Source organism: Leptidea sinapis, chromosome 1 (assembly GCF_905404315.1).
Source record: "Leptidea sinapis chromosome 1, ilLepSina1.1, whole genome shotgun sequence".
NCBI classification, from domain to species: domain Eukaryota; kingdom Metazoa; phylum Arthropoda; class Insecta; order Lepidoptera; family Pieridae; genus Leptidea; species Leptidea sinapis.
The window spans coordinates 17,264,978-17,292,806 of record NC_066265.1 but is presented as its reverse complement, the minus strand read 5'-3'; the positions used below and the strand labels follow the sequence as shown (position 1 = coordinate 17,292,806).

The 27,829-nt window shown below is 38.4% G+C and overlaps 2 protein-coding genes across 14 annotated transcripts in view; one reads left to right on the top strand and one right to left on the bottom strand.

The window, feature by feature from the left end:
* The window catches only part of LOC126967758 (glycogen debranching enzyme), a 50,669-nt gene extending 45,101 nt beyond the window's left edge, over positions 1-5,568 (top strand). For all 13 annotated transcript variants that reach the window (XM_050812436.1, XM_050812445.1, XM_050812486.1 and 10 more), the window contains one exon: positions 3,852-5,568. In XM_050812436.1, the coding sequence (XP_050668393.1) occupies positions 3,852-3,932 (81 nt within the window). In that variant the 3' untranslated portion in view covers positions 3,933-5,568. The remainder of the gene's footprint in view (positions 1-3,851) is intronic.
* A 1,158-nt stretch (positions 5,569-6,726) lies between these two features.
* LOC126967835 (uncharacterized) lies at positions 6,727-25,929 on the bottom strand. The gene is made up of 15 exons (XM_050812526.1): positions 25,780-25,929; positions 24,289-24,392; positions 22,571-22,642; positions 21,881-22,030; positions 20,151-20,349; positions 18,847-19,017; positions 15,885-16,048; positions 15,274-15,405; positions 13,777-13,893; positions 13,462-13,626; positions 11,937-12,062; positions 10,119-10,210; positions 9,501-9,687; positions 8,847-8,879; positions 6,727-6,838 (listed from the first exon to the last, which is right to left on the bottom strand). The coding sequence occupies exons 1-15, from the start codon at positions 25,871-25,873 to the stop codon at positions 6,779-6,781; spliced, it is 1,866 nt and encodes a 621-aa protein (XP_050668483.1). The 5' UTR covers positions 25,874-25,929; the 3' UTR covers positions 6,727-6,778.
* Between the last annotated feature and the right edge of the window lie 1,900 nt (positions 25,930-27,829).

Here is a 27,829-nt window from a genome sequence, read left to right as displayed (position 1 = left end):
TTCGGGCGTGGAACGGCGGAACAATTTGTCGTTTAAGGCAGTGGCGGATTTACAGATTTGCCGCCCGCAGGCTATTAAATTTTTGCCGCCTCAAAATTTTGATATCTTAGGCTGCTTACGCACTGGCGACCATGGTCGCCGCGACCTGGCCGCGGCGGCCAGTGAATTCTGGACTTTATATGGCCATCGCTATAGCCCCTACGCACTTAGCGGCCAGCGACCAGCGGCCACCGTTGGCCGCGGCGTCTAATTTGATGCCACGCGACCAGCGACCAATCGTGGCCGTCGAGAACATCACTTCTGTATTAAAATTCATCAGTGCTACCGCATCGGCCGCGGCGACCAGACGTGTATAGCTACAGAGTGATTATTTTACAATGGCCAATAATTTCGACACGGAAAGGTTAATAATTGAAGTTGAAAATAGAAGAGGTTTATGGGATTTATCATCAAATGATTACTCCAATAAAGATGTTAAGCGGCAGTTGTGGCTTGAACTGATCAATATATTTGGCGTTGAATCCATGGAAGATAAAGAAAAGGCAGAACTTGGTTAGTCTTTTATTTTATTATGCCTTAAATTAATAATGCGATGAACTACAATAAACGCAGCAGGTGCTGTAGTAGCGTTCGACACGTATATGTAACATGTGTGATTTTTTTTTAAAGTTGTTCCGTTCATTTCAAATCTAAGAAATTTTAGGAAATAGGTAATTGTCAAAAGTATAACTATTTTGTTTCTACTATTTTTGGCTTTGCACATGAGTTTTCACAATATTTGCTAAAATTTACCAGGTTTTCGTAATGATTGGAATAACTTTTTAAAAAGATTACTCATACCGTATGTGCGTTCGACGCCATTTTGTTTACGGCGCGCAATTTCGGCTCGCGGCGAGCAAGTGCCTCAACGCACAAACTGAGCAGCCGTCGTAGGTCGCACCCATATATTTACAAATTGTGCCAGGGCAAGCGACCATCGGTACTGAAGTAGTTTGCGAATATATCTCGATATTCGGTTGATGTTCTATTTGCTCTATTAGGTAAACTTGCATGTATTTCTAATAAAGCCTCTGGTACAGTCAACGTGTCCTTGAAATCATATCAGTCTCTTTCTCGCACATAATTATGAAGATTCGACATTATTTCAGGGTTAACACATTTCTCGTTGTCATAGATAGACTCATATCGGATTTAACGAGAAATTTTTATTTTAATTAATAAAGCGTTTAGCAATTGTTTATGTAGAGATATTTATTATTTATGATTGTTTGTAGGACTATATTTCGATTTTTGTGAAATATTTTAATTTCTCTCCAATTTTCGAAAATCGTATAATTTCAATAACAATTTGTAAATCGAAATAAGCAATTTATGATCTAAATTTGCCGCTCCTTAAAATTTGCCGCCCTAGGCTCCAGCCTACTCAGCCTGCTGGTAAATCCGCCACTGGTTTAAGGAAATATTTTGGTCACCTAATGTAACATTAATGCCCGCTGTGTGCAAATACAACTGTAGCTGTTAAATGTATCACTGGTTCTGGTGACCTAGTATTATTTGTTCAAAGAATAATAAATTCTTCAGAGCCCTAGGTTCATATAATTATTTTTAATGAATTATTTAAAAATGTTATCTCTAGTGAGACACACCCTCCTTCCATTCAGATCCAAAGATATGACATGGACATGAGTTACGACGATGCTCTAAAGCGGGAATGAACTGCTGCGTGGTTTCAATGTTGTTTTAGAACAGAATCAGATATTACACTTTTTTCTATGGAACAGGAGGACGAGCACACGGTTCACGTGATGTTAAGTGATCACCGCCGCACAAACTCTCTGCAAATACCAGAGGAATCACAGGAGCGTTGCCGTCCTTTTAGAAAAGTAGACGCTTAGCGAATGAATCGAATCGCTTGTAGTGGAAACTTAAAGATGGATATCACGCGTTGATGTAGTAGTGATTTTGATAACCGACAGAGTAAGGAGTTAGTGGCATGGTTACCATCACACCCACAGCCATGGAATAGGAAATTGTTAGACTTGATCATTACTTTGTTGAAGCGAAATTTGGGACTAATTTATAAAATATGACAATTGGAATGTATACGAGATAACCTATCGTCACTAACATGCCCTGATGTAAAACTTATTCATAGAGAGATGGCAACTGGTCGGTGCCATGGTGCGGTTTATATATATAATTTTTTAAATATTTTTGGAAGGATTAATGTCTAATCTCTCCCAGATATTCCAAACTGTTTGTAACGTACGTAAAACGTCGTCTGGTCTCGGCACCTACACCTTTAATGGAATGTTACACTTGAGAATGTGTTCGCAGGGATCCGATCTGGGCCTGAGTTTCCATACTCTCACATGCGATGACAAGTTTCGCTGGCCATGCACTCTCAAATTATAGCAACTAATACTTAAAATATACAATATCGTATATTGTAATTGAATTAGATAATAAATATTTTTATCAGCAACCTTAGCATGCGGTGTCGTAGGGCTAGGCGTCGGTTTTATCGTAGAGGTGATCCCAGTGCGAGGGACATGCCAAACCAATGAGCTTGATCTTAATCCCTCCAAATGCTCTATAGTTACTTTCATACGTAAATGTATATTCATACGATCGGAATATAAATTAACAAAAAATAATATCGTGATGATCATACTGAACATATAGTCAAGAAAACTTCAAGCGCCCTGGGATTTGTACAACGCGCATGTGCTTCGTTCAAAAACATCAAAACATTTAAAATTATTTACTGCACATTCGTACGTAGTATACTCGAATATGCTTCCCAGGTGTGGAACTCACAATACGACACATATATTAGACGAATTGAGAGGATACAATTAAAATTTATTAAGTATTTATGTTTTCGACTTAAAATTTCTTTTTAAAGAGAAAACTATTATAATCTTTGCAAACGATTCCAAGAGAAGAGAAATAGCAGATATATCTTTCCTCTTGAAAATTAATTCCAATTTAATTGACTGTCCCGAGCTATTAACTTTGATAAAAATTAATACCCCTGTTAGTCTTTTGCGTTTCAATCCTCTTATACATACCATTAGTTAAATCCAAATACAGGCAAAATTCCTACTTGTGGCGAGTGAGCAGTAACTTTAATAAAATTGATAAGCGAGTAGGCTTAGATCTATTCTGCATAAGCGTAGCATCGGCCAGGCACATGTTGAGTAATGAATTCTTTCATTGAATTATCAGAGCTATTAACTTAAGTGTTCGTAACTATTCTAAACTAATATGTTGCTATCCGTGAGGATCTTTAATTGGTTTTGTGTTACTATTAGATTTTATTTAAAACTATTGTACGCTGTTGGTCGTCCTGTTGTTTTCTATCTCACGGGAAATGCTTCGATTAGAAGTGTGTATGTTTAGGTAGCTCAGTTCGCCATTTATTATTGAAGCGAAAACTTTTGGAGCGGCTGTGAACACATTTCCTGGGATGTGTATAAAATGTTAAACTCGCGTCAGGACACGTGACCTAATGAAAAATTCGTAAGACAGTCGTTGAAATTATGGATGAAAGTTGATTTTTCTGAGTGATAAACTTATCAATGTCAAATAATCGTAATAGTTCTGAAGTGTTATTTTTTTTTTGTAATATAAATTGTCACTTTTGTGTACGGTAATTTATAAACGAGAATTTATAAAGTTAAAAAAAAAATCAGTTGTTTAAAGTACGTCAATGCTGACTTGTGACGAACGCACGTCCCTCGCGTGTCTCCTGCCCGTGCATGCATGGTTAATATAGACATAATATGCAATGGTATTTTAAACTTAGAAAAAGTTGGCACGTCATCATTCCACTTACATTTGAACAGGCATGGAGTTCGGCATGTATCCTCGAGGCGCTGGTGGATGCCGAGAAGGAGCTGCTCGCACGTCCGCTGACCGCCGACTGACCGATGGCGGCGCCTCGCCCTCCGCCCCCCCGCGTCCCGCTGGCACGTTTCACCCCGGCCCCCGGCGTGCTACTCGACGTGCCAGCCGTGCGACCCCCGGGCCGGCGCCGTGTGCTCGCGCCAGACTCGCACGGAGGCAGCATGGGGTACCCACGGCGGGTTCTCGTGCCCAACTACCGACAAGGGGGAAGCGGCGGGCACCGAGTGCCACGCCGAGCGCCGGGCCGACCGTCGCACTCGCCCGCACGCGTCCCGTGCGAGCGCGAGGAAGGCCCGCTATACAGCTCGGTGATATACAGCACGCGGTCCGTACCGCGCTCTCGGGCGAGGTCGCGCGTGCGAGGGGCGGTGCGTGCACTACTGGCGACGAGCGGCGCCTTCTACGTGACGTCACTGCTGGCTATGTGCTGGCTCTCGCTAGCCGCGTGACGCTCACCGGCGCTATTTACAATTATTTCGTTGATCGTTGTAATAACAAAAAAAATTATAATAATATATTGTGAAAGTGCAGCTTCCTTATAAGTAGTAACGTCAGCCTTGAATTCGATTTGTAAATTCATAACTCACCCGAGGTTCCGAACAAGCAGTGGAAATATTTATTTTGCTAGTTTTTTTAAACTTAATCTACTTTTCTCGAGAGCGAAACAGCAATAACAATACCTACTTTAAAATATTGTGAAAATAATATAATTCCAAATTATCTGAAAGTACAATATGATATAATTAAGTGTTAGAAAATCGAGCCTTCAGAAATGTAGTAAAAAGTTTATTAAGAAACTATATAGCAATTAAAGTGATTTTTTTTAAACGTACTTTTTAATCAGTTATCATTAGCAAAACTAATTATATTATTAAATGTCTAGGTACACTATTAACACCCGCGTGTATGTTGTTAAAGATTTTATTAATTTACATAAATATTTATATTTTTAGTGAAAGTAAATATGATTTAAAACATAATAATATTAATGAAATACGTTTCCATCTACCACAGAGGTTTCACTTGTTTCCCGTCTTCGTGTTCACGGTTAATATTAAAATTTAACATTGTTTTCGACGTGCCATATTATGTAATCTAACTTTATTAATAATTCAAATTGTAACATTACCTTCTTTTGTTTTATATACATTTTTGTACTGAACACTGGTAATTGTTTGACAGTTCGGTTATTAAAATTTATACTTAATACATAATCATGTTCTTTACTTCCTACCGAGACGAATCGCCTCCGATTCCCTTTGTTTTATAATTATTGTATTTTACATTACTGTGTGTTTTCTAAGCCCACATTGATGTAGGGTCGACCGGGGTCAATAGTAACATTAGCAATATTTCGGTAACTAAGCTCAGCATTAAGATTAAAATTTACCAATCGACTAAATAGTCGATTTCAGTACATATTGGCTCCTAAATCCCGTAGATAAGGAATATAATGTTTCTTAATTTACATTTTGCGTTTCTTAAATATAAAGTATGTCGTCACAATCGACGCGTTTAAGTAAAAATTTATACTATTGTCCCCGGTCTACCCTACAATAGTTTTGTTTTTATACTACATTGTATTTTACTGTTAATAGTTATGTTACTGGAGTACATGTAAAGTTAAATATTTTATTAAAATACTTATTGTTTCTACTATGGCTTTCAAATTTTGTCTTTTCCTAGTAAGTGGCTCGTCCGCCAGGTGGCGCTGTGCTGTATGTGGGCCTGAGCTTTAGAAGTATTGGAACCTTCTTAAAACCTTATTTTACGAGCATTTATTTACTAAGAAATGAGCACGAGTGTTGAAAATGGATCCGGCCCGTAGCGTACTGACTAGTAATTGGTAGAGTCAGTGTCGAATTAAATAACAATAAAGACATGGGCTTCCTCGGTGCGTAAAAACATTGGGATCGTCCCAGTCGGGTTCAAGAGAGTTCACGCTGTATTGAAGTTATGAAAATAACATGGGTATGCGAGTTAATACAGTATGGTTTTCTTAACTACTTTTTTTTATTAAGTTCACTAAACGGGATACACTCTAAAATATTGTATAAAACAGAAATTTACGTTAGCAATTTAGGGGTGAGACGTATTTGTCGTAACAGGTATTAAAATATCACCGGCTGTCATTGTGACGAGATAACAAAACTAACAGTGACAAGCGAGATAGATTATTTAGTATCGACTGTTATTTGAGTAGCAGTTAATGGTTACTTACGAGTATTTAGTAACAACCTTTTTACACAGACACACACTGTCATACAAATGTATGTTGATTTCCGCTTACATTATGATAACATTAAAAAAATAAACACTTCAGAACTATTGCAAATATGTTAAGTACTTTAAAAAGTTTATCTCTCAGAAAAAACAACTTACACCCATAATTTCAACGACTGTCTTACGAAATTTCGATCAGGCCACGTGTCCTGACGCGCGTTTAACATTTTATACCCACCCAAGAAAAGTGTTCCACGCAAGTCCAAACTTCTTTGGACTTCAAAAAAATTTGATCGGAAATTTATTGCGAGATTAATTTTATTTTTACAGGCCTATTTCATTTTTGTTGAGTTTTTCTTCCCGATCATACTTCCTAGAACTGTCATTCGAGCAAGGTCCCGAGTTAAGTTGATTGCGCAGTGGTCTCATAATCAATGAGTTTATTGCAATCTTGTTGTAACTAGAATAGAAAGTAGGCTTACTGTATTAAAAAAGTACTGCCTGTAAGTAAAACAATTGAATGCAACTTAAATAATGTATTTGATAATATTACAGTTATTAATTAATAAAACATTTATATTGTTATTACAAGTGTGTACTACAGTACCTACTAGGCCATCGTCTGTTTCATTGTAACGATCAATTAATCGTCATCCTCGATTTCTTTGTCGTCATCGTTAGCAGCTTCTTCGGCGACTTCAGGCTGTAATAAGTGTAATTATAATGTATCATAAGCAGAATTAACGCAGTTGAGATGCGATCACTGCGTAGTATGTGTGGGGTAAGACTGACTGATAGAATTCCGAATGCAGTAATACGAGCGCGCTGTGTTTTGTTGTGACGAGGACTGTAAAAGGAATGCTGAAATGGTTTGGACACGTGGAGCGAATGAGTGAAGAATGAATGACGCATCAACTATATAAGGCAAGTGTGTGTGGGCAAGTCGGTCGCGGGAGACCTCGTAGAACATTCATCAACCAAATTGGGGACGTTTTGAGAAAAGGGGAGGTCCGAAGCACCCACAACCGGCGAGCATGTATGAAAAGAGTAATGAATGTAGAGGAAGTGCGTGAGGTTTGTAAGGATAGAAGCAAATGGCATTCTATTGTCTCTGCCTACCCCGACGGGAACAAGGCGTGAGTGAGTGTATCATGTGTGGTTGGTGTAAGTGAACACAATTGACCATACACTTACAATATACTAGCGTAATACCTAAGTAACAACCTGATAGACCGATACTTTGTGATCCATTTTAATTTGCCAATGTATGCATTAGCTATTGGTTTGCTAGTTCAATATTTAAAATACTCAGGGGCTACTGCTTAAAGTGGCTGACTGTATATGACTTGTCAATCAAAATCGCTTGAAGCAAGGAGGATGTAAATACTACGTAATAAGAGGCGGGACTACCTAAGCAAAAATTGAAACTTAGTTTAGTATGAAATGTGCAGTGATTTGACATAAGTTTCAAATAGTAGTAATTGTAGTAAGGCGATTGGTGACGAAAAAGTTTGAAAGCGGACAGTTGCCTAAAACGTAGTGGATTTCGGCTGTCTCCGTCAATTATTTTAATTAAATTCATCATCTGTCAATCTATCAATGACTGCACGTTTCATACAAGTGTATCGCTTTTTCCTTAGAGTTTCGCTAGGCTGGCTTACAGTAACAATAGATTCAATTTTCTTTTCTATCTTGCTATATTTCCGCTAGAGATTTTCTTCCAAGTTGCTCGCTTTGTATGTGATTTCTATAGGCTAGTCACACACTAATTGATATATTGAAATCAAAAATCAAATCAAAATCACTTTATTCATGTAGGTCACGGAAATGACACGAATGTAAAAAAAAAATTTCCTTATTTAATCTACCGCTACTTTGCCATTATATTCGGTTGAGCTAATGTGAAAACGTAGCAAGAAACTCATTGCCACTCTTTTAAATCATGATTAACATTTTCATTGTTTTACAAATCATTTCAATTACAATATATATGGAAAGTGATGCAAGAAAATACTCAAATGTCAAATAGTCAAACGAGTAAGTCAAAAAAGTAATCGTGAATGCTGGTGTTCTCCAAGGCTGTCTGCTACACCTAATACTGTTTCTTCTGCGTATAAAGGCATAAAAGGCATTTATTTTCTCAAAATTGATTCCTTTAGAATTCTTTTTGATGTCATTTCTAATAACTACTAGATACTACTACCGCTTCGGAAACAAATGGCGCTCTGAGAGAGAAGAGGCGGTGCAAGAAACTCTCCCAGCATTCTATTTTTGCGCTCTTTTCAATAAAAATATACAATATTGTACAGTCATTTCGATCGCTATAAAATAATCACAATCATGTCCCAGGCTATCCGATCATTTAGATATTCAGCAGTGGAGTTATAGGATTTACGACAGTGCCATTTTTTTTATAAAACCTTCTAAATTTATTTATAGATAATGCCTGAACAGTGGCTGGGACTTTATTATAGAAGTGTATACATTTACCCTTATAGCTATTATGTATTTTATGCTATTATGTATCAATGATATGTTGGACGCCTCTAACATGCATTGTTATGGAGATAACAGCATTGTGATCTCGTTTGATAAAACAGAATGTTTTGCATAAGTTACTTTATAGTTTCTCCCGTTTGTAGTGAATTGTGTTTGTTCTAATAGTTATGCTTATCTTTGTTCATAGTATGGTGCAGTGGACCGATACTGACCTCTGCCTTCGGTTCCGGCTCGGGATCCACCTCCTGTCAAACAATCCACTATTTTAAATGAATAGTAACCTCGTGTATTATGTACAACCGTAGCTGTCATAGGCCCGGTTTCCATTAGGTCGGACCCGACTGACAGTAGAAGTTCTAGTAGTAGCTTAACAATCTGTGTGGAAACCGGGCTGAGTGTCTCTCTTTAATAGACTCTTCTATCAAAAGTTTTGTCACTGCGAAGCTCCAGTCAAAGTGTCGGATCGAATGTATTGTTGATGTCCCCTCCCTACACACCCAACAACGGCCATTTTTGTTTCGTTGATTTGGACACACGCGCATCATGAAGATTCGAACCGACTTAATGAAAACCGGGCCATAATGAAACATCTATAGTGTTCATTTGTTTATTTGTCCCAAAAATGAAATATTCTAATTCGGTTATAGATACGTTTTTCAAATAATTTTAAGTTAAAGCTTACGTTATTTAAATCCCACTGACAACTTCCACTGTCAAATCAATGTATGAATCATCATCATCATGGTGTTTCTTGGTGTCATATTGTTAACTTCCAACAAATAAACCGTCGTCAATGACATTATAAAATCCTGCCACACTTGTTCATTGAGTCAAGTTCAGACTGCTGTAACATGTGAGTGACGCACCTTGATCTCCTCTTCATGCAGGCTCTCCTCCTCCAGGTAGTCGTCGCCGTAGCCCACCGGGAACAGGGCGAGGCATTCCCGCTCCCCCGAGGCCGCGTCCGCGCTGATGTACGTCGGGTTGAGTCCAGCCAGCTGCAGCAACGGCAGGCTGCGGCGCCGCGACACCATCACCGCCAGCCGGTCCTTGCTGCTCCCACACACAATGTAAAGTGAAATTGATGAAGAACGCCACTATACGGCACCGAGCATTCTCCATGAAAAATATATTTATATAACTTTTAATATTTAAAATAGATAAGATGGTCGCGAAACTGAAGTGGCAGTAGGCAGGGCACATAGCTCGACGGAAAGATGGCCGTTGGGGCAGTAAAGTCCTCGCATGACAACCACGTACCGGAAGACGTTGTCTTGGTAGGCCCCCCACATGATGAACCACAATAATTTTCTATAAAAATGGCCAGACGTCATATTTTTTACTTCTTATGCTATGCTTATCGCTTTATTGAACAATATTGAACCCTTGGGTTTCAATATTGTATCTACTATTGATATCTCAAAAATTAACTAAGATTTAGCTAGTGTCGCCCACGGGACGTGGGTAATTAACTTTAAACGTACTGTTTCCGGAGCCTCTCCATCTGGTTGTACTGCTTGATGGTGAAGGCCAGGTGCTCGGCGGAATAGGGATCGTCACCCACGAAGATGCCATACTGCAAAATATAGTTCATGATGAGGCGTGCTACTGTTTTACTATGGTTAACATTTTGATTATAAATAAGCTAGTTTTGTGCAGAGGTCATCTACTCATTCTAGCAGCTGTATTCACAATATATTTGGTGTGTGCTGGTTGCAGCATGCGACAGATATCGCTACTAAATACCAGCACTAGCAGTTAGTCTCACCTCTTGATGGTATATGAAAGACAAATTTAAGAAAATTTAGTTACGCCTTAACGAATACCAAAATCACGCAGCCGGTTACAAGTCGTCAGAAGGTGATTTAAAAAATATAGTTTAAAAAAAAACTAAAGAACACAAGAACTTTAGTTTTTTTTTAAACTATTATTTATTTTTATTTTTTTAGTTAATTTTTTTAGATTAAATGAAGGGATTTTAATATTTGCGAATAAAAATATTTTTGTTATATTGAATGATCACTTAATTCAGCTAGCCCGAGATCCCCGAACTAGCTCTTATAATAATTAGCTCAATTAAATCACGCATTAATAATTTATAATGGAAATATAAATTCACCGCCATCTATTCGCTTCGAAACGAATATAGATTCTTTAATTTTGTGGAACTGTCTTGACATGTCGCGCGTTTCCTTTGTAGTTTACAATAAATTACTAGATGGCGCTTATTAGTGATTTATTTATTTAAAAATTATATAAATTAACAAAAATCATATTTTGCAATTGAAAAATTGAATAATTTTATCAAATTAGTGTAATGTCATCGGTCCTCGATAAATCTACAAAGTTTGAACGAAATCTAGCCGATTAAAGTGCGTCAAAATCGCGCCCAAAGAAGTCGGTTACAACATACAAACATACAAGTGAAGCTAATATAAAGCGTGTAAAAAAAAGATGGTGCCAGAAAATTAGTAAAATAAAGAGATGAATATCTTAGCGATACCACAGAGTAGGGATGGTTACTTACGTATTAACAGAGAGATAGCTCCTATGCTACGAATGAAACTACCGTAAGGAGCATTGCAACAGCGACAGTGGTGAGCACCAGGGACTAGCACAAACAATTTTTACTTAGTTCCTATATGCGTTTCGAATGTGCTATAGTTGTGTCATGTTATTGACACAAGATGGCGCTTAGTACAAAACTTGTTGTATATAATATGTAGGCGAAAATAATTATTTTCGTATGATTAGAATTACATGACGCTTAGAATCAATAACGTTGCCGAGGATTGCAATATAAATATTTTTATAGGTAGAATCTGTCATACAGTGGGGTACAGTGAATTTATCACTATATCTCTTTCTTTGTGCCTAGGTACAGGCTTTCCCTCCGTATTCGTTGTCGACGTGATTTCCACTGGGGCAAACAATGCAAAGGGCAGGAAAGGGGCAAAAGTAATTTTTGATGAGACTTAAAAAATATTTTATACTAACGTGAATAACACTTGACACCTGCTGCCGCATTCCACTCTCACACCAGACGGTCCTAACTCAAATATCATCGTCATCATTTCGACGTCATCAGCGTTTCGATGCAATTCGGTTTATATTCCTTCCTCGTACAATCAAACTTTGTAATGAGTGTTACTAGGGCAAAACTGTGTGATGAGGAACGCGACAACCAAGGAGTGTGAGCAGCGGTGGTCACTTACTCTTACGTGTCACGTGCGTTCATTTATTTCTTTTATCGATCATTTATTCCTCTTCCATTACGAAATGACATTTAGTGCAGAGCTCACATTAAGTATTTCCTCAGGGAACTGCTGCATTACTTCCTGCACCTCCTGCCTCTTATCCACGTGGAACATGACGAGCACGTGCGGCGGCAGGAACTCAGACTCGATCGTGGTCAGCTCTGCCACCACCTGTGTGTCTCAACCGTCAACAGCTGGCGCGTTTATAATATGTACACATGGGTACTGTCTTGGAGCAATGGGTTGGTTGTGAAAATAGTGTATTAACGCGTACGTAGGAAAACATATAATATTAAAAATCAAAATTAGCTATGGTGAAACAATAGACAGACATACCTGAAGACGTTCCTCTAGGAACTGACTGACGTAGTTGCTTAAATAATGATGTACGTCCGCACGAATGAATGCCGGTACCCGGTGATTGATTGATTCAAGGCCCAAGGGTATCCGATGCGAGAGACATAGCTGTCATCAGATGACAATTGACAGATTGACATTAGATCAGCCAATCAGTCAACAATGCGTCTGTTGTCTATAGGTGATTTCCTATTTCCCACAGGAATCATCACTATTGTGTGCCATAATAAAAGGAATAGACAATTGCGGTGCAATAATATACTATCAATATTTAAAAGTTTTTATATTTATCTGGATATCCAGAAACAAATAATTTTTATCAAAGTAACGAACTTGATTAGAAACACTTTAATACAAGATAACCACATTCCCCAATGCCCCATTTCAGATCTGATCGTCCGTATGTGTCCGACATATTTTTTTCTCTAGAAACGTATGACCAATAGTTAACACATTCGCAGTCTAATTAATCTTTAATGTTATTCCCATGATATCTATCTAGTAAACGCATGTAAAACATGGAAGCAGTGTTTCCATAGTATTTATAGTTCATTATCAGCAAAAAAGTTGTAAATTTTAAACTTCAATAAAGAACAATAAGTAAACTATCAATTATTTTTTATTTAATGCCATAGGTGCTGGATGTCAAGTAGACGCTATGTACACCAATTTTTCGAAAGCTTTCGACAAAATAAACAATCAAATTCTCTTAAATAAGCTTTCAAAGATTGGCTTACACGGTGATCTGCTAAGGTGGGTTGAATTCTATATAAGAAGCCTAGCACTGTTCGACTAAAGCGCAAATACAGATTAGATAGATCTACAATGCCTATACCTTGCTAGAAAATAAATGCACGCCACTGCTTGGTACAATGATTCGTATGATTTATACACCACTACAACACAAGAATGCATTTATAATCGTTTGTTTTATTTGTTTTAAAAATCCCGCCCGACAAGGATTCGATTTCCTAACTGAACTAATCCACGTGCCGGTTTGGAAGCCCTGCTAACTAAGGTAAAATTTTAGTTGCAATATTTAAAAGCGTCAGAAATGCTTCCATTTTTATATTTGTTCATTGTCTATACCAAATGCTGAAAAAATTGAATCTCATCTTGTCTTCAAAATAAAGTTCAAGAATGAATTAAACTATATGAAGTAACTATTATATTAATTGGTAGCGTTATTAAATTTACGAATATGCACAATGACCTTCGGAAAGAATAGGACGAGTCCATTGGCTTTGGCGAGTGCGTTGGGAGGCGTGTACAATCCGGGCACCAGCAGCCCTCCCGGCGGGATGTACTCCTCGCCTTCCACCGACACGTCCGAGTGGAACTCCTGCTCCACTTCCCCATCTTCTCCAAGATCCTCAACCTTTAATTGAGATCTGTCTTTACTGACGAAAAAGACTTAATACTAAAATGACCTATTCTTGACAATTGTTACCATATATGTAACATACCCCATGAAGTTTACCATTAAAGCCTAAAGAACGAAGAAACTCAAGCACGCTGTTATAACTACCTCTTCTGTAGCTTCGGTCGCAGCTACCTCTCCCTCTACTCCCTCCGCTCTCTCTACTCCCTCTACTTCCTCCGCTCCGTCTTCTTCGACTTTCTCTGGTTCAGGGTCAGCCGGTAACTAAATAATAAGGATTGATTTTTAATTTTTAAAGATTTGTAACATCTATGTATACCCATGACTACAAATAAATGATGTTATCTTATCTTATCTTATATTAGTGACATACACATGTGGGCATATAGACGTGTGTTGGCCATTAGTTGGACTCACGAGATCACGATCACGTTAACTATAACCAACAGAAAACATTGACAACTTATAAATAAAACTTATGGGTATCTGTAACAGGATAAAGTAGTGTTCATAGCTCTAGATGCTATTTTTTCCTTACAAAACTTGTTTAAAAATACCTTGTTTCCGTGTTTTCTGCTTATTCTTCGCCTTAACCCATTATAAATAGAATAAGTAGGTGCTCAAGTTTAAGGGTATGTGGGACAAAATAATACCAGTTTGAAACTTAAATATAAATAAATAAAATAAAATAAAATATTATACGAAGCTATTACAAAGTTTGACAGCAGATAGATAGAAATAGAAAACCAATACAAGAACAACTCTTTATAAATTTGGAGCATGACTCAAGTGGTTCAGAAGTTAAGTCCTTTATTAGGTTCAACATTTTTTATTTTAATTTGTTCAAGTACTAGGATATTCCTTTTGTACACAAGTTTGAAGAATGAGAATTTTAAATTCAATTTTGCTTTAAATTTCAGATGAATACATGAATTTCCTCTAAATGGATTTCATTTAGAGGACTTATCCTTTTTTACATAAAACGCAGTCTAACATTTTCATGAATTTGTCACGCCCATTGACCAATCCTGACAATTTATATCGGTGATGCATCGTTATCACTTTCACACGATTGTGCAAGGGAAAAGAAGTCATATTAGTTAGTTCGTTGGACAAAGTATAGGTTCGTTCTACTATGAGATTCATATTTTTATTAAACGAGCGTACGGGTCATTCGATGTTAAGTGATCACCACCGCCCACATTCTCTTGCAATACAAGAGGAAACACATGAGTGTTGCCGGCCTTTTAGAAAACTGTACGCGCTTTTTTAGAAGGAATCAATGTCGTATCGTCCCGGAAACACCGCAGAAGGAAGCTCAATCCACAGCTTGGTTGTGGAGAGTTCCTTGCAAACCGCACTGTGGATGAAGGCAGATGATGGGGATGATATTCTAATTTATGGCGTGTCGTGCGAAGGTGGAATTCGGCGGCAGGAATCAGGTCAAACAGCTCTTCGGAACACTTCCCGTGACAATTGCCGTAGAAGACACAGAATGAAGTGACGTCTACACAAGTGATCTAGACGTTCACAGAGCACTGAGTCCCCGACAATTCGAACAGCTCTGCGTTGCACGTGGTCAAATTGTTCGAGCTGATACTGGGGTGTGCCAGACCAGAGATAACAGCAATACTCTATACGTACCCCCGCCTGCATTCTCGCCATCCTCTCCTCTTCCTGCTTCTGCTTCTCTATTCGCTGTCGCTCCTCCTCCGCCTCGCGTGCCAGGCGAGCTTGCTCTGCCGCCAGCCGCTCTCTTTCTTCTCTTTCCTCACGCTATAAAACCCAAAGTAACATAATTGCGTATAATATGATTGCTTGGGAGGACAGCAGCTGGTCTATTGAACAAAACTGCGTGTCACTTGTCCCCCTATTATACTGTAGGTCAATACCTACACTATAACTAACTATACTACTGGAACTTACTTCTTAAATCATCCATCAATCTGAATTCTTTCGTGTTTTGAATGAGAAACAGTTACGAAAAGAGCAACACGTTCACCTGCCAGTAAGTCACCATTAGCCAATCACAATGCATTAATTTCCAATAGAGGATTCTTTTAAAACAAAATATTCGGAGCGGCAAGAAAACGAAAATACAATAATTCTTGTATATTGCAGTAATATTCACGACAGATAAAAAAAGGTGCTGTGGTACTCGGTGGTGTGGAAGAAGCCTGCTCACACGAGACTATTTACTAAATTACAATAACCTGCGTCACTATAACATCATATGTAACATAACGTGAGCTCACCAGTTTCTGCATCTTGGCTTCATACCTCTCCCTCCTCACTTCCCTCGCAGTCTTACTGATGGTAGCGTAGCGCTCATACGCTGGTATAGGAGGAACCCGCTTCTCCGGGGGCACGTCTTCCTTAGGGATTGGTATTTCTTCGTATAGCGCATGACGCATTAGTCCTGTTTAAATACGAACATTATATTTAAAGCAGCGAAGCTCCCCGATCTAATTACATCGCACACTTTTATTTATTTATTTATTTATTTATTTATTATATATTAGGTGATTCAACAGCTTTCATAACATTACAAAACAATCTTAATAGTCATAGCTAGCCATTTATAGAATCCCACGTGTATATAATTGGATAGTTACATATGTGTGCGATACACCAGCCCATAATCCAACATACCTACAGCCAATATTATATATAAACTAGATACACTATAATACAATTAGCACAATATATGTGAACATAATATGCATACCAATTGCAACTCCTATAACATTACTATAAATTATCAACTAACTTGTATAACATTATCCAATACTACCTAATCAAAAAAATCCCTGTGCAGTAGCCGTCTCGCCGTTGCCACACTTGTGTTGAATAGATCAGACTTAATGGTGAAACGGCTTAAAAGGCATTTATTTTCTCAAAATTGATTCCTTTAGAATACTTTTTGATGTAATTTCTAATACACTAGAATACTACCGCTTCAGAAACAAATGGCGCTCTGAGAGAGATGAAGCGGCGCAAGAAACTCTCCCAGAATTCTTTTTTTGCGCTCTTTTTAATCAATTATACAATATTGTACAGTCATTGCTATTGCTATAAAATAATCATAATCAAGTTCTAGGCTATCCGATCACTTAGATATTCAGCTGTGGAGTAGTAGGATTTACGACGGAGCCATTTCTTAATAAAATATTTACATTTATTTATAGATAATGCCTGAACATTGGCTGGGACTTTATTATAAAAGTGCATACATTTACCCTTAAAGCTATTATGTATCTTATGAAGCCTACTAGAATTAGTTTAAAAGTAGTGTTATAAAAATGAAAATTGCCATTAAGAGCAAAAAGGTGACGATTTTTGTGACGGTATATTAAATTTTCATACGTACATAATCAGTTTCTCTATCTTATGTTTTAACAACGCACAAGGAAGCTCATTCCACAGCTATGTAGTACGTGGAAAAATGTTGCTTGAAAACCGAACAAACCGCAGGAACGTCAAACATTCAGACGGTGGGGATGACATCCTTATTTGTGACGTGTCGTGCGAAGGTGGACTTCGGCGGCAGGAATGATTCGGAACACTCCCCATGATAAATGCGTTAGAAGACACATATTGAAGTGACGTCTCTAATCCAAGTGACTCAGCCGTTCACAGATGACTGGTCCCCGACAATTCGAGCAGCTCTGCATTACACGCGGTCAAATGAATCGAGCTGATACTGGAGTGCACCACGAGACTAGAGATGACAGAAATATTCCATATGTGGCCGGATCTGCGCTTTGTAGAGCGCTAGAATGTGGGCCGGCTTGAAGTAGTGCCGTGTTCTATTTATGATGCCAAGCTCCTTCGAAGACAATTTGGCTTTACCCTCTTTTCTACTATCCCACAGGGACAGAAAACACTAGTGTTTAGTATATACAACTTGCATTCCAGCCAAAAAACACACCATCTTGAAGTCTCCAATAACTTTCCATGCATGCATTTTAATACGGTCTTAATTTGAAGATCAGCATTAATTGGGCATTAAAATCGAAAATGGTCAAATTGCTCTAAATTCTTAAGAAGAAATTATTTTTGATTTTTAATATATTTTTTTAAATTTATTTGTGCTTAATCAATAAATAATCCGATATACCAAGTACAACCCAAGCACAAAAATTTTTTTTGTTGACTGGTGATAATATGATAACACTGTTTTGTTATATGGTAGAGTTCTTGTGGTAGGCATCGTCATTCTCGCTTAAAAGCCACTGCTTGTAGCGGCGACGTCGGGCGGGTCATTCCCTTCCCAAAATATGGTCGAGGGAGGCGATGGCTGGTCCGTGCGTCATGCTCGTGAACGGGCGCTAGTTGTGGTGGCTGGATGGTCCTGTTACATGCTTTTTTTTAAATTAAACTTATTATATTATTTTATATAATAGCTAATTGAAGTCTCGCATATTGCCTTTATTTATTTATGGTATGTGTGGATTGATGCATCTACCGCACTCCAGAACTCTTGTATTGTACTTCATATTATTATTTTTGACTTACTCGTGTAAGGCATTTAGTATTTGACGTTTGAGTATATTTTTTGTTTCATCACTTTGCATATATTGTAATTGAAATTTTTTCAATTTTTCAACCTTTTTTCTGTTTTTGTTTAAGTTTCTTGCTCGTTGTTCTCTGAGGAAATCTGCCTTCAAAAAAAAATTTCAAAAAAATTACATATTTCAAGTGTAATGTGATTTACCTACGAAATTAAATATTTTTGATTTGATTTCATTCATTCATTTATAAAACGGTATAAATGTACGTCAGGTTTGTTATAACTGGTATCTTATAATAGTTTTCTTGACAATTTAACGAATTTTTGTTATAAATTGTTATTATGATTGGATATAGAATTATATTTTAAATTTCAAACTACCAAAACTTCAAACTAACAGTGGGAGGCTCCTTTGCACAGGAAGCTGGCTAGATTATGGGTACTACAATGGCGCCTATTCTGCCGTGAAGCAGTATAGTGGAAACACAAGGTGACGAGCTTAATCGTAGTGCCGCTCAGAATTTTTGGGCCTTTCCAGAATCCCGATCGGCACAGCATTGTAATGGTTAGGGGTAGCAATTACGATCAGCTGAACGTCCTGCTCGTCTAGTCCCTTATTTTAATAAAAAAACGTTGTCCTGATCATTAACTATAACTTAATAACGTGATTGTTGTATCGGATGAGCGGTATGATGTAGACTCACTGACGAAGTCCCGATAGTCGGTGTCGAGCATCTTGAAGAGCACGACCAGCACCTCACCAGAGAGCAGCGCGTGCAGGCAGGCGGGGTTGAGGTCTACGTCACTCATGTAGAGCGCCTCCCGGGCCAGCTCCTCAGTCAGCTGGAACGTCTCCTTGGCAAACACCGACACATCTGGACAACACATTTAATATTGTAATTATTATGACGGGTACTCACGATATGTATTTTATTAATTTAATGTCGATATTTCGATTCAATTGCATGACACGTGGTCGCGGCGGAACTGCGGAGGCGGCGAGAAACTCTTGACACATTGACACTTGACACTAATAGGACATCAATCTGTCAACGTGGCGCCTAATTCGTTTTTTGTTTCTGTTTCATTCCAGATTGACAGATTCCCTGTCGTTAACACACACTACTGACGACGTCCATACTTTCGGATCTTTTTGATGCATTTGTACTGAACAGTCACAAAATGACGGCTGCATTTTATTACTGTGGCATTATTTTATAAATTATAATATTATGTATATTATACTTATTTTTATATATAAGAGACGGCAAACGGGCACGTGGCTCATGGGATGGGGGGTGGTGGGGTAACCGTCCATTGACAGGTGCAACAACAGGTGTCAAGAAATGCATTGCCGGCCTTTAAGGTGGAGGAGTATGCTCTTTTCTTGAAGGTCGCTTAGTCATATCGGTTCGGGAAAACAGCAGCCGGTAATAGATTCTACAAAGTGGCTGTGCGAGGCAAGAAATTTCTACAAAAACTCGCGGTTGTGGAATGCCATACGTCAACGTGATGCGCTTGGTACTTTGCACGTAATGTTTTTTTTCCGCACGTTTTGTTTCCGATCGGAAATGACTGATGGAAGAAGAGTCCAGAGGTTAGAACAGTACTCCTTGTGAGGCCGAATTTGTGCCTTATATAGTTGCAGGCGGAGGCTTCTAGTGCAGTACTATCTCGCCTTTCTTAGTATTACAAGCTGTTTAGGGGCCAGTTTGGCCTTCTTTTCCAAGTTAACTGAACGTCGCTGAGTATACAGTGATCTCGGATCGAGGGGATACGACAAAGGGAGACTTTTTAGCGGTAAACGCACAAATTTGCAAATAATAAAGAAAAATATTTTGGCAATAACAAAATTGGCAAAAACACGTTTTGCCAATTAAACAACATTTTTCTCTGTAATTTAGAATCTTTGGTCAGTGTCAAATTACATTACGTAGTAAAAAATGCAGTATATAAGTGATTGAGTGTTAATTTATGCCGATTCATCTTAAAAATTGAACACACTTACTGAGCAAGTCCCATTTTTCATATTGGTCGAAATGTGCTTGGTGGCAGTGCGGCCAGAACATGATAAAGTTGATCTTAGTCACGTGGTGGGAGAGCCTCTCGCACACGCGCCTCTTCCTGGCTGCGAGGGTTAGGACGCGTAGTCTCTCCGCTGCCTCTTTGTATTCCTCTTCCAGTTTTAAATCTGCCTCGATCCTAGCCTAAATACAATAATTATCTTGGCATTAATAAATACATTCTTTAATAATCACTCTAAACAGTGCGGTTTTCAAGGAGCTTTCTTCCTCGTACTACAACGCTGTGGAATGAGCTTCCTTGTGCGGTGTTTCCGGGACGATACGACATGGGTACCTTCAAAAAAAGCGCGTACGGAAGGTGTAAGGGCTTAAAGGTTTAAAGGCCGGCAACGATCTTGTGATTCCTCTGGTGTTGCAAGAGAATGTGGGCGGCGGTGATCACTTAACATCAGGTGACAAGTACGCTCGTTTGTCTTCGTATTCCATAAAAAAAAAAAACAAAATACAGCAAGCGGTCAACTGAAGCACCAAGAAAAAATTGCTTTTAAAGAAGCTGGGCGTTGGAGACAATAGTTTTTTCCGCAGAGTTGCACTCTAGTATATGTATGACCGCAGATGCATCTTTTTGAGCTGTAGCCGCATTTCATGTGATAAACTTCCCTTCAAAGTGCTGTTCTTAAGAGGGCCCTCCCGGTCCTGTCTATCGTCAACGTGAACATGGTAAAAAAGCATGTTGTAATCCAACGCATATTAGCTGTGGACGACATGCAAGAGAAAGCGCTAACATTGAACGAAAAATAGTGTGCACAAATTCCATAAAACTTCTTCCAGAAAATAATTTTTTTAGCAATCCTTACAAATTTGTGAAATAAATGATTTTCATATAGAATCTCCATTACATGCGCAAGTATACTATAGCAACGTTTTCTTTATTTATAAAATTTATTAGAACAATATGAACGGCTAAGGTTCAGGTAAAATTGAACTTGTTTCTTGAAATTTGTATTTTCTGCTTCGATAGAAACCTAGATAGATACAATGCACAAGAGCAGTATTTTTATTTATTTAAGTATGTGTTAAATCGCCATTATCACATACTAGCACTTTTCTGATAAATATGATGGGTTGGCAGCCCTTAAGGGACAGTCCTGCACACTGACTACTAAATACCTACCAAAGGACTGACGGTTGTCAAAGTGCTTTTGTGCCTGTTTGATATTCGCCATTTTGGCGCTGTTGGCCATATAACGAGAGTCTGCGGTACTAAAACCAGTTTTCGACAACCTCAGCAAACATCGATAGATGGTGGGAAACTATTTACAAAAACAAAAAATGTGTACTTAATTACGTTGTTTCTTGAGGTATAAATATCACGAAAAACGAACGAAATTAATTCAAATTACAAAAATACTTCTGAATTTTGTACGTTCCTTAACAGCCATTTACGTCATTCATAATACGTCAAAATTAGTTCTCTGGACGCTCGCGAATGGCGCTTCAAATAGGCACAAAAACAGCTTGTCCAGTGGTATTTATACAGGTCAGTGTTCCTGCATATACTACCAAACTGGGGAACTTTAAACTCGGTGTTTTCAGGCTGATAATAACCTATTCTCTTCATAGCGTGTCATTCCTTTGGTACTGCAAGACAGCATGTGCTGCGTTGATCGACCATCAAGTGATCCTACAGTAAGCAGGTGACCGGGATACTCACGGCCTCTTCGGGCAGCAACTCCTGTATCGCGCGCTTCGGTCGCTCCACTCCCGTGTCCAGCTCCTTCTTCATGAACGCCAGCTCTTCCTCCATTATACGGTTCAGCTCGATTCCATTGGAACCGAACATCGCTCTCGTCAGCTTGCCCTTCTATTACAAGACATAATACGTTAGTTCTCGTAGATTAATATTTCACCGTTCACAAATTTCATAATTTTATGAGTACCAATTTTTACTAATTAGTAAATAATTACTATCACAGCTAACACCTTTTTACCTTGGACATTCATAAAGAGAGCATTCTCTTAATAGTGTTGCGGATATTTGCTTTGGATTGGCGCCTACCGGTCTTTTCCGGCTTTCCTACACATCAAGCGAAGTCCCAAAATTGTGAAAGGCGGTTTTAGTGCACCCAATCCTTAAGAAAAGTGTACGCTCGGATCCGTCCAACTACCGCCCTATTGCCTTTACGAACCGCCAGCCCGGGGGATGCTTAGGGGAGCACCAGATGAACACGGAATGGCAATACGGTTTCCGTTAAGGTCACCAGATGGTGATATAAAATTGGTTAAGTTAAACGGGGAGGCATAAGCGGTGAGTCTGGACATAGCGACAGCCATTGATAGTCACATTTTTATAATAAATTCAAATTGTATAGAAAGCAAATACACTTATATAAAGGATAATTACCAGCACAAACAGAAATACCGGCTCACTTTTGTCTCTGAACCTTGATACGGCGTCTACTTTGTCAGCTAGTACCTTAAAATTAACTTAAAAATTAAATTTATATTATCGTTACATTACGTTCTATCTGGTAAGGGTCCGGGTAATTAGGGCTTAGGTGTTATGCTTGCCTTAAAGCTACGGTTTGACTATCATGTTGATCACACTGTAGGGAGGGCCTTTCACCAGTTCGGTATCATTCTGCACCTTGGCGGCCATGCAGGCTGCCATTTACTCACAAAGTTGCTTTTTACTCTTTCGTTCACAGCATTCTCGAATTCACATTGCTCGACTTGAAAAAGTTCTCAATAAATTTTTGAAGTCGATATTCTAATAATATAGCACTGGGCACATTTCGTTGACTAAGAGACTGCCTCAATCCGACATCCTATTCATACATTAGCAACACGTCGCAACTATTTTTTTTTATTCATTCATATATATTTATTTGCTATTAAATAGGGTGGTACAAATTTGGACTTACAATAGACAATTGTCATTGAATACATTGAAACCAAGAGGTCGCGGGTTCGAGTCGCGCATCGTTTATAAATTTTGGTACCGTTCATCCTAACACGACCTTTACAATCCCTATATGGTGACTGCAGAACTTGAATCACTACGTTACTCCGCCTATGGCCAATGCCAAGCCAAGACAGAGTCCGCTCTGCCAAATGGCTTCTTCCAAGTCTATATGAAAGCACAATTTGTCTCATAGAGATAATAGTACGATCCACTCAAAACATATTACATATATTATTTTAATCTCCCAGCATACGAAGTGCCAACGAAACTGTTGGTGCAACCCCGGCGAGGGGCATGACGTGTAGCACTACTGGTGCAGATGAGTAACGTTTGTAGCACAACGAGTGTGAGTATATAAATATTGGAAGAAAAAAAAACATACTTTAACCATGGCTATTTGATCTCGTATGAGTTGCCAAAGATACTGTAGGTGCAGCGCCGGCGAGGGGCATGACGTGTAGCACTGCTGGTGCAGATGAGTAACGTTTGTAGCACAACGAGTGTGGGTATATAAATATTTGAAGAAAAAAAACATACTTTAACCATGGCTATTTGATCTCGTATGAGTTGCCAGCGAAACTGTAGGTGCAGCCTCGCGGCCGGCAAGGGGCATGACGTGTACCAATACTGGTGCAGTTGAGTGATGAACTTAGCACGACTACAGGTATATAAATATTTGAAGTAAAAAAATATACTTTAAACATGGTTATTTGATCTCGTATAGGTTGCCAACGACACTGTTGGTGCAGCGCCGGCGAGGGGCATGACGTGTAGCACTACTGGTGCAGGTGAGTGACATTTGTAGCACAACAAGTGTGGGTATATAAATATTTGAAGAAAATAAACATACTTTAACCATGGCTATTTGATCTCGTATGAGTTGCCAACGACACTGTTGGTGCAGTGCCGGCGAGGGGCATGACGTGTACCAATACTGGTGCAATTGAGTGATGAACGTAGCACGACTACAGGTATATAAATATTTGAAGTAAAAAAATATACTTCAAACATGGCTATTTGATCTCGTATAAGTTGCCAACGACACTGTTGGAGCAGCGCCGGCGAGGGGCATGACGTGTAGCACTACTGGTGCAGGTGAGTGACGTTTGTAGCACAGCGAGTGTGGGTATATAAATATTTGAAAAAAAAAAACATACTTTAACCATGGCTATTTGATCTTGTCCGATTTCTAGTTTTCCTTTTCTGATCGCATTGCCCGTCGCCAAGCAGTGACCGCAGAATTCACTGTACACCTCCATACCTGCAGCACGCGTGCCAGGTGAACATAGCCCGTAGTGAAACTTGAAACACACTGATTTTCTGACAAAAATTCCTGACATTTTGGCTACTATAGATTTTTACTACAGAAGCATTAATTATATTAAGCGTGTTTTAAAGATACCTAATTATATGTTAAACTTATTTGTAAGATGTAAGTACATGAGCTCTGAAAAATATTAAAACTGTATCTCAATTCACACGAAGGCATATTTTAAGCAAAACCCATAACTCAAAAGCTTATTATTGCTTCAAAGGCTCAGCATAAACTAAAAGGCTTGACTACAGCATGCCACAAGAAATTGAAGTCAGGCGTCTTCTAAAAGTTCGAACTATATATAAAACCGACCTCAATGATTATTATTACGCGTGGTTCTGAACTTCCGATTCAGTCATAAGGAATGAGTTAAATCTCAATGTTAACTGAAATTTGTTACAATTTTCGGTTAAAAATTAGTATCCTGTAGCACGAGGAGGGGATGAAGGAGGGCGGAATGGGGAGTGGGTGGGTGCCCCCCGACCTCTGATACTGCTCCAATTATAAGGTAATGTACCGATCAGAGAAAAAAGCATTATTACCTTACGTCAAATTATGACAATTTGAACGGTTGGGGAGGTTCCCTCTCCTCTCCCTAATCTGTGAAATGGCAACGAACGAAAATAAAAGGAGGGGAAACAGCTACAATTCGGTTCTGGCACTCGCCGGTCCCTGCGGTGGCACGTAACGCTCGGCTCGTGCGTTGTTTTAACTGTTCTAACATAACCTAACCGACCCAATTTTTATAAATTCTAGTTGATAGAGCCTCCATCCGTGATTATAGTGCTACTACTCTTATTATAAGGCAGTGCACAGTTTTCAAGGAAATAAAGAAAAAAAAATCTAACCTCAATGTGTGTATTGAGATTCAGTTTTAATATTTCTCTAAACAGAGCTCATGTACATAAATCTTACAAATCAAAACCAATCTTAAAACTATATATACAATACTATGTTTATATAAAATTAAAAGTGTCATTACGGGGAAGCGTACCAAGACTAATAGCAGCATTTCCACGTTGGATAGCTAGGCTGACCAACGGGTCAGCCTGTGGTTCGGTCAACGTATCGAAATAGCTGCCAGCGCTTGGGTTTCCAGTAGCCTTATTGAGGCGAGAAGAGGCCTCTCCTCCTGTTATAAATAAGTTTAACATATACTTAGGTATCTTTAACCCACGCTTTAATTAATCTCTAGAGCTCTCTCCAAAGCTCTCTCAATTACAATATTTTAACCTCCTAATTCGTTCAACGGGATACTAAGTCCAACCTCAACTTTCATCTTTTTGTTTATCTTATATTTTTATATTTTACAGACTCTTCACACAGTACTCACAGATCAGTTGGTGAGAGTGGGCTGCCAAGTAAGCCTCGAACTCCTCATTGCTCTCCACCGTCTCTTGAATACTAACTTGTCCTTTACGAGCCATTTTGAGACTCTTTTGATGATTATGATGCGCCGCTCAAGTATAACCTATAAGTCGTCCGATTCAACACAAATAAAATATTATTTGACAAAATATGTGTCATTGCAGCAAGAGCTAGAATAAAAAAGATGTAATACGTATTAGAATGCACATGAAGATCTAATATAATAAATATTCTTAGACCATTTTTGCGTCAAGATGGAGTATGACAGCTGTGAAAACGTCGAAAAAGAACTAACCTCTATTTTGATCCTTGAAGAACGCCAGAACTAATGGGACTCAAGTATGAAGAGTAACAATTAAGTACTACTGCTTAATATCTCATTTTAAGATAAAAACCAAAGTAAAAGGATACTTTTCGCCGCATTGGTGTAATGTTTTTTAATAATATTAAATGATTGCCTTTATTTACCTATTTATTTAATAGAAACAAACGGTCACATTCTAAAATTGTTTACATAAAAAGGATATTAAATCTAGACCTAAGGTTCCCTAATTTTTATAACAGCCAATATAGATATGAAAATTAGTAATGTAGGTACAACTAACAATATTTTCTAAATTTGCATTTTCCCAAGAACCTTTTTTATGTATTGGAGAGATATATTCTGTTTTCCATTTGAACCAGACCTTCATTGACCTTCATTGAAGGATCTCTTAAACAATAATGATATGGGTAATGACAGCTCGGAGGCACATGCCACGATAAATTCAGCTGCCAAATGGGTCAGGTCCCGAAAATTTTTTCAGATCTAGTGACTTACGGAGTATAGTCAGGGTTATATACTTGTTTGCAACTGACTTCTAGAAGTTCACGCACATAATATAATAATAACGTAATATCAAAGTTAATATTATTATACTACCTAGGTGATATTGTGATCCACAAGCAGGGATATATCAATCCTGACTGAATATTTAGTTAGTGTAACTTTATATGAGATACAAACAATAAGATAAGAAGTTTTTAAAAATCATTCCTATGATGAACACGGCGCCTTTTTCTGCCGTGAAGCAGAAATTATTGTGTTACGGTCTGAAGGTAATAACTAGTGAAATTACTGGGCAACTGAAAGTTAACATCTTATGGCTGAAGCAGACGAGTGCGTTTGTAGTGCTGCTCAAAACTTTTGCGTTTTTCAAGAATCATGACTGCATTTTAATGGGCATGGCGTAGCAATGCCATGAAGTATCAAAGTGTAAGCATTATTGTGTTTAGGACTGAAGGGCGCCGTAGCTAGTGAAATTACTGGGCAAATGAGACTTAACATCCTATGTTTTAAGGTGACGAGCGCAGGTGTGGTGCCGCTCTGAATTTATGGGTTTTTCAAGAATCCTGAGCGGCATTTCATTGTATGGGTAGGGCGTATCAATTACCATCAGCTGAAGATCCTGCTCGTCTCGTCCCTTATTGTCATAAAAAAATATTATACATATCAAACGGTGCCTTATCCTTACAATGATAATTATATACTTACTAATATTATAAATTATGCGTATGTGAGTTTGTTATGCTTTCATGGCTTAACTACTCATCTTGTTGTGATTATGATTTTATTTATGGAAGAGGAGGTGAAACGAGCGTACGGGTCACCTGATGTTAAGTGATCACCGCCGCCCACATGCTTCTGCAACACCAGAGGAATCACAAGAGCATTGCCGGCCTTTATCTCTGGATCTACTAAACTGATTTTAAAAATTCTGTTACCATTAGAAATCCAAATTATTGTGAGTGTCAAATATATACGATATATTAACCCAAAAAATTAAAATACTTTTTCATAATAGTTGTATTTGTGAAATATGTCGGAGAAAAAACCGTCGAACACTAAATTATATGGCAAAACAACGTTTGCCGGGTCAGCTACTTCTCAAGTTGTTATTATGATTTGATTTGAAAGAGGAGGACAACCGATCGTACGGGCCACCTGATATTAAGTGATCACCGCAGCCCACATT